At 41.1% G+C, this 11,297-nt stretch overlaps 1 protein-coding gene across 1 annotated transcript in view; it reads left to right on the top strand.

Moving 5' to 3' along the window:
* Nucleotides 1-1,494: 1,494 nt before the first annotated feature.
* ube2e3 (ubiquitin-conjugating enzyme E2E 3 (UBC4/5 homolog, yeast)) overlaps nucleotides 1,495-11,297 on the top strand; it is a 58,320-nt gene continuing 48,517 nt past the window's right edge. Inside the window, exons 1-3 of the mRNA XM_026912955.3 lie at nucleotides 1,495-1,648; nucleotides 4,536-4,749; nucleotides 7,582-7,632. Coding sequence (XP_026768756.1) covers nucleotides 4,547-4,749; nucleotides 7,582-7,632 — 254 coding nt within the window. The 5' untranslated portion in view covers nucleotides 1,495-1,648; nucleotides 4,536-4,546. The remainder of the gene's footprint in view (nucleotides 1,649-4,535; nucleotides 4,750-7,581; nucleotides 7,633-11,297) is intronic.

Genomic DNA, 11,297 nt, shown 5'->3' with positions numbered 1-11,297 from the left:
ACTGAAGAATGTATTTCCGTAAATAGTAGCCATTTCAAATCTTCATTCTACTGCCGCCATTACTTTGCTGCCCCCTTGTGTATTAGCCATTTACAACTCCGGCAAGGCTCCAGAACACGCGTAAGGCATGTAAGTAAAAGACTTGCTTCAACTCGTGCACTTGCAGTTGCATTCACATACTTGCATAGCGTATGTAACAGGCCCTAGGGCTCCTACAGATGAGAAATGTATTGCTTTGCTCAATGCATGAATGATAAGTGTTTTTATAAGTGCAAAGTTGAAGCACTGATAGACGTGTTTGAAAATATACTAGATCGTTCAAAAGGCTAGCCCATTCTGCATGTTTCTAAACCTAAAACAAAAAAAAGGTTCTGGGTTTGGTCATCCTTTGTAGAAAACATGTTACATGGCATACACTGTATAGCCAAAAGGTTACACCTGACCATTACACCCATCCCATTCTAGATTTAGTCCCCCTTTGCCGTTATAATAACCTCCACTCTTCTGCGAAGTCTTTCCACTAGATTTTGGAGTGTGGCTGTGGGAATTTGTCTTCATTTAGCCACAAGAGCATTAGTGAGGTCAGGCACTGATGTTGGTTGAGGAGGTCTGGGGTGCAGTCGGTGTTCCAGTTCATCCCAAAGGTGTTGAGTGGGGTTGAGTTCAGTGCTCTGTGCAGGACACTCAAGATCTTCCACTCCAACTTTGGCAAACCATGTCTTCATGGAGCTCGCTTTGTGCACAGGAGCATTGTCATGCTGGAACAGGGTTGAGTCTCTTACTTCCAGTGAAGGGAAACTGTAATGCTACAGTATACAAAAGCATTCTATACAACTGTGTGCATCCAACTTGTGTGAACAGTTTGGGGAAGAAGCACATATGGGTTTGATGGTCAAGGGTCCACATACTTTTAGCCATACAGTGTATGAGGGCTCTCAGTTTTGGTCAGTGTAAACCGGGTCAGATTTGAATTTGTGTGTAACACCAGGGCACCAATTCCAAGCCTCGGTGTGGTGTTGCCTGTACGCAAAGTGGTTCTTGCTACAGGGAAACAGTGGCTTCATTAGTACTAATCAGTTGTACCGCTAATCCTCTATAGGAGGGCTTAATTGTTTTCTTTTTTTTTTTTTTTTTTTTTGGCTAAACCTGAACTACAACTAACATCTAGGCTAAGTAACTAAAATATGATCATGATTAATGTCAAAATGTCTGACTAAAAACTAAAACTACACTGAAATGAGTTGACAAAAACCAAACTAATAAAGTGTTAAACAGTATAATATATTTATATATAAGATAAGATAAACTTTATTTTATCCCCGAAGGGAAATTCAAGTAGTCTTGTAGATAAGTAAGAAAGAAGGTAGTAAGAGTAGTAAAAAAGTAGTATATACATAATTTTTTTTTTTTTTGAAAGCCATTATGCCCTCTCTCTCACTCCCTCTCTCACATACACACCCCCCCTCACGCGCGCGCGCCCGCGCCCGCGCGCCGTTCAGCGCCCTCTTCCGGTCGGATCCCGGAAGCGCAGCGCTTCCTCCTTCTTCCTGCTCTCCAATGTTCGTCGTCCTTCTCCTCCTCCGGCTCCATTTCGACGGGATTTTTCATCCTCCTAACCGCCCCGGATCAGGACACGACCGCGTCTAAGGTAAACGGGAAGCTCCGAGGTTCGAGCCGAGACCGAAAACGGCGTGCTGTCTTTTTTTATTTAGGCGCTGAAGAAGGCGAAGAAGAAGCAGGAGAAGAAGAAGAAGAAGAAGAAGCGCGAGCGCGACACACACACACAGAGAGAGAGGGAGAGAGAGAGAGAGAGAGAGTGGGGGGGTGAGAGTGGAAGGAGAGAGAGAGAGAGAGAGAGAGAGAGAAACTGACTTCACGCATCAGTTGCTGATAGTGGAGCATAAACAAACCTCGCGCGCGCCTCCAAAATTCCCCGCACAAAAAGCAATAATGCGTGATAGATTGGCGTTTGAACCCCGCTCCATGAGTTGATCGTAATGGTATATGTGGATTTTTAGTCCTAAAGTCAACGCAAACGCTTTATTTTTCTTTAATGCTCTTGCTTTTGCGTCTCAACCCCCCCCCCCCCTTCTCTCTCTCTCTCTCTCTCTCTCTCTCTCTCTCTCTGTCTCTGTCCTTTCTTTAATTTTATTTCTGCTGCCTTCCTTTGCACCTCTTCAATCTGCAAAACACTCCCCCCCTCTTTCCCTCCCTCCATTACTTAGTGCATGTGTGAATATTATTGGCATTTAAGTGAAAGTGTTTCCCTTTAAAGCAGGTCTGGACAGACAATGTGCTCCAGCCTCTGTGTATAATTAAGCCAGGAAATTGCTACTCTGTAGACTATCATGACCATGTGAACGGTTATAATGTTGCATGGAGTTCCTGAAGGCCATGCATGAGCTCTGATGGATTCAAGTGTGCATGCTTGAAGCAGGGTATGAGTAGTGCTGGATAGGAGGGAAAAAAACGTGCATGCATCATGCCCTTGCAGAATAACAGCACTTTGGTGTAAGTAATTGTGTCCTGCTGGTCACGTCACTCTTTTGTTTAGTTTTTTTTCTTACTTTCTTGATCGATATGACAGTCAGGATGGAATGAAGTTTGTCCCGAGGAGGTGAACGGCAGTGATGATGCATGTCAGATTGAGAAAAGTTGGACTCGATAATGCTCAAGTGGTCCATCATGGTCACTCAAAAGGAATGAAATATTAGTCATGAGCTCACGTCTGTAAACGTTTTTCCCTTTTCTGACCACGCTTTTGAACTTTCACGTCCGGTGAAAGAAAGGATCGCTTTTACTTTACTGTATGCATGAAATATCTTTTCAGGATTCTTGGCTTGATGTTTTTATGATACATGATACACGGTAGGGCTCATGGTGTCTGTTTCTGCTGATAAAATGTGGGAGCGTACTGTAGAGATGGGCAGTATGACCATATCATTCCGATATCGTGATAAATTATGTTTAAAACACGTTTCTGTGATATTGCATGTATTTTGAGATCTTTCTGGAATTTAAAAAAAAAAAAAAAAAAATATATATATATATATATATTTACACACTCTGATTGCAAGCAGCTGATTGGATGTTATGATTTTGAACTGAATCTTATTATTTTTATTTCATTATAATTTTTTTTATTTAAAAAAATATATAACCTGTATATCGTGTTGTGTATCGTTGAAATGTCAGTTGTTGTGTTATGATATTTTGGTCATGTTCCTCAAACCGTGAGTGTTTTATCTTAGGACCAAATTCTAGCTAAAAAAGGAACAAGAAACATTTTAACATCCAGTCATTCAGTCACTCCTTCCAATTTGCCAGTTTGCTGCTCACAGAAAAGCGTATTTATTGCAGTAAACAAACAGTCACATCATCCTACACTGTGCTTTCAATTTGAACAAAGTAACAGACTAGAAGAGACGACTGTCCTTATGCTTTCGTCCAAACGTTTCAGGAATGCAAATGCTGCACAAAACAATGTTCATTTTTCCCCTCAAGGTTCCTCAAGGGTTCTCTTCATAAACTGGTTCTCTCTGATCGCCAAACATCCTTTTGTAGGGTTTTATATAGAACACTTAAGCCCTGGAGGGACAAGCCAAAAAATGTCTAGATTTTAGCTCTTTTTTTTTTTTTTGTAGCAAGGGCACATAATCAATCTCTAGGACGTTATCAGCAGAAAGTCCTGGGTCAGATATCACAATACAAAAGAATCTGATCTGATTGTGAAACAAATCTACCCTGAAAGCAACCCACTGTTGCTTGTAGCACGTCGTAACGTGAAGTGACGTTAATAATAATAATATTAATAATAATAATAATAATAATAATAATAATAATTGATAATTAATTATAATAATAGTAACAGCAGCCACCTAAGTTACCATAGTGACAGGGAGTAGCTTTATATTTCTATTTATGTATAATTATTATTATTTGGCATAAATAACTATTATTCTGGAATTACAATACTTTTAGTTCAAAATTGTTTTAATTTTGGCAACAAATTGGCAAATTGTCTAATCACAGTTTGCACTTTCTTTCTTTCTTTCTTTCTTTCATCAGTTTGAGTCCAGAAATTTTAAAGTACTTTAATTAAAAATGGCTCGTTTTAAAGCCTTTTTTCTCTTTTTTTAAGGTTTTTAGATCAATATTGGTATTGGACAGTGCTTTTAGATTGCTGAATAGATTTCAGTATCATATTAGAAAAAGGAAAAATACCATCTCACAGTGTAGTCAGGCTACATGCGTCATTGGTATTTTATCACATTGCTGCTTGCATTAAGTCGCATTAAAGCCTATTTTGCACACCAGTTGTATAATTTTTTTGCTTTTTCTTGTTAGACAAAATAAAAACTAACTTTTAAACCAAAAACTAACTTTTTTTTTCTAGCTGTGGCACTGCTGTTTTGCTGTTACTTTGTAATCTTCATGCATCATGACATAATGCTCACCTTTAATACGCAGTAATACCACAGAGCTGCACCGGCATGCCTCCCGAGCTCATAACCATTTCCGTGTTCTGATCCAAGGTGGAGAAAAAATGTCCGGAGAAAGGCAGAGGTCAGACGACGAGAGTCCCAGCACCAGCAGCGGCAGTTCAGACGCCGATCAGAGAGATCCTCCGGTAGCAGAGCCCGAGGAGCAGGAAGAGAGGAAGCAGCCCACACCTCCACAGCAACAGCAGAAGAAAGCATCCAAACAGTCCAGCAAAACCCCAGCCAAGCTGTCCTCCAGCGCCAAAAGGTAATTTCTTCCCACACACGTCTCAGGGTGAACGACGGATTACAGGCCGCTGCCTTTTACAATCACGGAGCCTTTATTCTCCGAGAATCTTCAGAAAACCTTCTATACAGCGCAGGTTCTTCAGCAGTTTGGGTTATTCATTAACCAGGGCAATACTCAGAGCGGTTATTAGGCTCATTAGTTAGTGCATAAAAGCACTAAGACTTGGTAAATGTGTAACTCATTATGCTGTGGCTGTAGATGTGAGCTTACATAGAGTTCACATGCAGGAAATGTCACCTGTGCTTCATTAATCATCATTAGAATCTTTTTTTTTTTTTTTTAGAGAAAAGATCCTACTGAAGGAAAATGTGCTAAATTTATCCAAATCTTTTAGAGCTTTTAATATAGGATCAACAGTGCCTGGATCAGATATAACATTTTCTTGATCTGCTCCGATGAAGGTTCGGCGTAATAAAGATTGACAGGTTCTTAAAAAGTCAGACATCTCAGTGAGGATCATTATTTCTATCTAAAGCTCATCATTAGATGAAAGAGAAGAGTTCACACTCACGCTCACACTCACATACTCACAGACACACTCACGTACTCTCAAACACTGCTTTAAACAGCTTTTGTACTTGTTAAATGAAAAAGAATCTTGGGAAGTATTAGATGTAGCTCTGATTTTAATTAAGGAAAATGGGATTGGTGCACACATTGATTAAAGCAGTTATATTAACCCTAGATATTGTTGCTTACACCACAGTGTGTTGATTAATTTTCTGTAGTGCTACCTGCAACGTTTATGTTAATGTGCTCCTTGTAATATGTTATCGTTTCTATAGTAACAGCTCATACTATAGAACATGCTGCACAGAAATAGATTAAAAAACACATGTAATTTGGTGATGTTTTTGCCAAGGAGATGTTTATTTAACATTTTTGGAAGGAGTCTCCAGTGTCAGTGCTTAGTATCACTCAGAAGTAAAGCTGTAACTTTCTGACAACCTCAGGACAGAGGAGTATGCACGTTGTGGTTTCTCAGTAACCTGCCAAACTGCGTTTTGTCTGTCGGGAATGACTTTTTACAGCTGTTATAACATAGGTGAGAACGGGAACTAAACTTGTCTCGTGGATGTCACACAGCATTAAATGTAACTATAAAAAGATAAAAAGCATGATATGTCATTCTTTATTAGATAGTAAATTGTAATCGCTGTGAAATTGCCGAGGAATAAAACACTTAGAGATGCGCTGTTAGAGAAAAAATGATCACCTTCATGGCAGTAACTTGGGCATTTTTATTATATTTTCCTATAACAGAACAACATGCCATTTTTTTTATATCTTACTTACAGGCTCTAGTGTATTAAACCAAGAGCTCCACAAGCTGACATTAAAGTTGGTGGACACCTGACCATTACACCCGTATGTGCGTGTTGAACATCCCATTCCACATTTAGTTCCCACTTTGCCATTAAAATAGCCACCACTCTTCTGGGAAGGCTTTCCACTAGATTTTGGAGCGTGGCTGTGGGGATTTGTGTTCATTCAGCTACAAGAGCATTAGTGAGGTCAGACACTGATGTTGGTGAGGAGGTCTGGGGTGCAGTCAGCGTTGCAGTTCATCCCAAAGGTGTTCAGTGGGGAACAGTGAGCTCGCTTTGTGCACAGGAGCATTGTCATGCTGGAACATGGTTGAGTCTCTTACTTCCAGTGAAGGGAAACTGTAACGCTACAGTACACAAAGGCTTTCTGTACAACTGTGTGCTTCCAACTTTGTGTGAACAGTTTGGTGAAGAAGCACATATGGATGTGATGTTCAAGGGTCCACAGGTTTGGCCATGTTGTGTACTTTTAGGTTACATGTTTTTGACTTCTTGAGATTTGAGATGAAATCCATTTGTTTCATGTGACCAGTCAAACATAATAACTGTAGGAAGCCAGTAATTTCTATATAGCTTTGATAATGGTGGGTTGTTATTTCCATTCTGGGTTCCAAATCACCCCAATGGCTATACTTCCCTCACCCCTCTTTGAGAACTAAGTGCTTTCAAACCTCACGTAAATTGTATGTGTGTGTGTTTTTTTTAAGTAAATCTCTTTATTATGGGCGATTACTGTTATAGGACTGAACTCTAATGCTGTTTCCTATCACAGAGCCACTCGCCATCACTGGAGTGGGGGAATAAAAGGAAAGAAAGGAGTACACTCATCTCAGAAAGCTTGCAGGCTCTTCATGTGTGGGAAGAAAGGGCGATTAAACCGCGCTCCCTCATGCTGAAAACATCCCAAATCCTGCCCTCGCGCACTCCTCACTCTGCTGCTAATGCTTTCGTGACAGTCCCTCAGAGCTCCTGTCAAATACTCAAATTCTCCCACCCCCTTCCCTTCCCAACCCTTCGTGCCTCATTTGCATATAAGCTTTTAAAGCCAACCTTTTGTGCTTAAAGTGAGTGGAACGGCCAGGGGCAGGGCCTGGGGTGAGGGGGGCGTGGCCTTTGGATCAGAAGTTCTTTCCCGATTTTTTTCAGATTGGGCTCCGGCCTGCGAGAACAAAGAGGCAGCAGCCATGTTAGCTGGAGCGAGGCGTGCAGTTAGCGCTGCTCTGGTAGAGGGCACTCGAATTCTCGCGACTGCTCTCTCTCTCTCTCTCTCTCTCTCTCTCTCTCTCTCTCTCTCTCTCTTACACACACACACACACACACACACACACACACTCACATAGACACACGGATCTCACTCACCAATCCCCCCTTCTCTCTCTCTCTCTCTCTCTCTCACACATCCCCTCCCTCTGTCTCCTTCTGTCCCCTGCTCCTGTCTCCCTCTCTCCTGTCTCTCATACAGAATCCAGAAGGAGCTGGCTGAGATCACTCTGGATCCTCCACCCAACTGCAGGTAGGCACTTTATTGCTCTTTCAAACACTTTTATGGCTCTTGTTTGCGTTCGAGAAGCCATAGAGGAGCATTTCCATTAAACACCAACTGCTGCTGTAGCTTTTAAACTCAACACGAGAAACGAGAGACTCTACAGGACGGGGTTTTATTTTCATTGTGTCAGGTTTCCAAATGTGTTCTGTGGTCATGATGCTGCAGTATTGTTGTTGTCGTTATTATTATTATTATTATTAAGGGGCTCGTTGATGGATGAAGCATTTTTTGGGTGATGTAGTGGATTGTTATTATGAGTTCTCTCACCATCTGGATGATCGTTTAAGCTGCACATGTCAATCAAATGGACACAATTTCCCATTTATCCTCATAGGAGCCAATCAGCCAGTTGTGTTTGGTGCTCCTGTTCTAGTTAATAAGTAATAGAAATCTGTCTCGGCACAAATCTTTTTTTTTTTTTTGTAAATATCTGCCTCAAACCACGCCACACGTAACTTGCTGTCATCTATAAACATGAACAAAACTTTGCTGTGTAGCTGAATGCTGTAAAGAGCGGCCTTCCTGGACAATTACTTTTTTACTCCGCATTTTGGCATTAAGCCCCGCCTCCCAAAGTTTGAACACAGAATATTAGCAGAAAGCTGGATGTGATGCGAGTGATGATATATTTCCACTCTTCCTGCAGTTTTGTATGGAACCCCTGAAGGGACATTTGTGGGAAAAAAAAAGATGCATACTAAAAAAAAATGTGAACAAGGAAAAATATCTTGTGCACACTCAGAAGTTTGTCGTTGTGTGTGTGTGTATGTCCTCTCCATACGTATGTGACTTTTGCTGCATCTGGTTGTGTTGATTTGTGTCGTTCCTTGTTGTAACTCTCTCCCTAACACTGTCAGGGTTTTAGAAAAGAAACTCAGAGAACAAGAGTCTGTGAGTTGTTTTTTCTTTCTTTCTTTCCTTCTTTCTTTCTTTCTTTTTACCCAGCAGCCTTCAGGGCTTTCAGGCAATTTGATTCAAGGCTTATTTTCTGCAGTGTTGTTTTTGAGTCTCGTGTGTGCAATTATGAATCGTACACTGCTGCGTATTGTGTATTATGTAAAGGTTTTCATTAACACAGTAGCTGTTGTGCTAATGTCTGGTACCTGAGTTGGATTTGCATGTTAAATAACGACTAGCAACACTTTTTTAAAAAAAAAAACAATTTGGCTGTGTTTTGTATGTTTTTATTTTTCTTAGGTGTTATTTGACAAGGCCATGTTGTGTGTATGTAGCTAATTAGCCTGCTTTCACACTAAATGTTTGTTTCTTCTCAATATGTGTCTGATGGTTGGGGGGTGAGGGGGGGGGGGGGGGGGGGGGGTGGCGGGGGGCGGCGCGTTCCGCTTTTTAGTTTAACTAACCTGTGTTATCCATTTCTGTTCCAGGTTGGAACTAGGAGAGGGAGATATAAGAAAATAAATCATATCATGATACTTGAAAGTACTTACAAGGAATTTGTAGGAAAAACTAGGGAAAAAAGTAGAAGAAAACAGAACAATATAAAAATAATTCTGACCCTTATAAACAATACACAGTATTGCATGTGCAAACCAGGAAATGTGGGTTACAAATTAGAGGCAGAAGTAGTATACTGCACTACAGCCCAACAGTTACACTTTAGGGAAGATTAGTGTCTGTATTAACTGTTCATGAAGGAAATTGCCTGTGAGGGGGGGAAAAAACATTGTTTTGGTTGTTTTGTTGTTTTGGTGCAGAGTGCTCTGTAGCGTCTACCGGGGAGAGGAGTTCGAAGAGGTCATGGCTAGGGTGTGCAGGGTCTGTGATTATTCTCTCAGTCCGCTTTCTGATCCTGGAAGTGTACAAGTCCTGGAGAGAGGGCAGGGGTGCACCACTGATCCTCTCAGCAGTCCTCACAGTCTGTTGAAGCCTTCTTTTGTCTAATTTGGTGGCTGAACCAAACCAGACAGTTATTGAAGTGATTCAGTGATGGCTGAATAGAACCGTATCAGCAGGTCCTGCTGCAGGTGGAACTTCCTCAGCTGTGGAGTCAATGTAGGTGTCCCACTTCAGGTCCTGTGAGATTGTAGAGCCCAGGAACCTGAAGGACTCCATGGCTAACACTGTGCTGTTCATTATGGTGAGTAGGAGGGTTCTTTCCGAAATCCACTGTCACCTCTACTGTTATGGGCATGTTCAGCTCCAGGTTGTTTTGACGGCACCAGACACCCAAATGTAACTGTCTCTGTAAGCAGACTCGTCACCATCCTGGATGAGGCCGATGACTGTAGTGTCATCTGCAAACTTGAGGAGTTTGACAGATGTGTCTGTAGAGATACAGTAGTTTGTATAGAGGGAGAAGAGCAGCGGGGACAGCATCCCTGGGGGGTTGCACCAGTGTTGATTGTGAATTTCCACAACCACACCTGCTGTTGTCTGTCTGTTTGTCAGAAAGCTGGTGAGCCACTGACAGGAGGAGGCAGGCACAGAGAGCTGCATCAGTTTAGTCTGGAGGAAATCTGGCACGATGGCGTTAAACGCCGGGCTTAAGTCCACAAATAGGATGCTTGCATAGCTTGGTAGGCAAACTAAAGGGGGTCTAGCAGGGGATCAGTGATGTCCCCGTCATATGAATGTATTTATACATATTTTATTGAAATACTTTTTAAATAAAAAATATTAAAAGTTTATTTTAACACTGAAAGGTGAAAAAAAAAAAAATAGTGTTAAGTGTGAAACTTTAGCATCACAGCAGCTGCATCCTGTCAGTTTATAATTAATTAATTAATTAAAAAAGTGAAAACAATTTTAAAAAATTGTACAAAAAAGTTATCACAATATCTACAAAATCTCAGTAAAGAGTATTGTGACATAATTTATCACAATATCGATATTATAATGTCATATTGCCAAGCCCTATTTGGAACATTATAAAATGTGGAAAGGTGCAAATACTTATGCATAGCAGTGTAGATGAGATTGTGAGAACATTCGAAAACTACGAAAACGTCTGTTAAAATGGTACTTGTTTTTCTGACTTCAGTTCATCACACAGTCATGGAATAAACTACCCAGAAATTACACGAACTAATACTGAAGTCCCAGAGAAAAATTAATTCATTGGTTTTAATGACATTATAGTTGGTCTTATGGGCACAATAAATCTGGAGAATTGCGTGAAGTGGGCGTGGCTATTCTAGAATAACCCTTGTATTAGTTACCCTCTGACCAAACACAGCCAACGATGTCAGTTATCCATTCTTAGCCTTCATCAAAACTGCGTTGAGGTTTTAATATTCTCTACACGTCTGAGCAGCCCGATGAGAGAAAGTGATTTCACAGTATCTAAGCTATCGTAATTGTCCGTTTTAATCCATTCATCCATCTGTCTGTCACCGTGTAACGCTGCCGTTACTGTTTATAATTCCTGTCTTCAGGCAGCTACAGGAAACATCGTCTTCACAGTACTTCCATATTGTCTGGAAACATGAGCTGGGTGATATCACACTTCATCCTGATCCTTCTACACGAGCTTATCAGAAACACCAGGAGCACGCCTGACAAATCCTGCACTGCTGTCAACACACACACACACACACACACACACACACACACTCACACAGTCATAAACCCTCATACAGCGTCAGCATCATACAGCACTCCTCATTAAGGTA

The sequence above is a fragment of the Pangasianodon hypophthalmus genome, chromosome 5 (assembly GCF_027358585.1).
Source record: "Pangasianodon hypophthalmus isolate fPanHyp1 chromosome 5, fPanHyp1.pri, whole genome shotgun sequence".
Classification (NCBI taxonomy): Eukaryota; Metazoa; Chordata; class Actinopteri; order Siluriformes; family Pangasiidae; genus Pangasianodon; species Pangasianodon hypophthalmus.
Note: the sequence above shows the minus strand (reverse complement) of the source record. Positions and strands in the feature narration are given on the sequence as shown.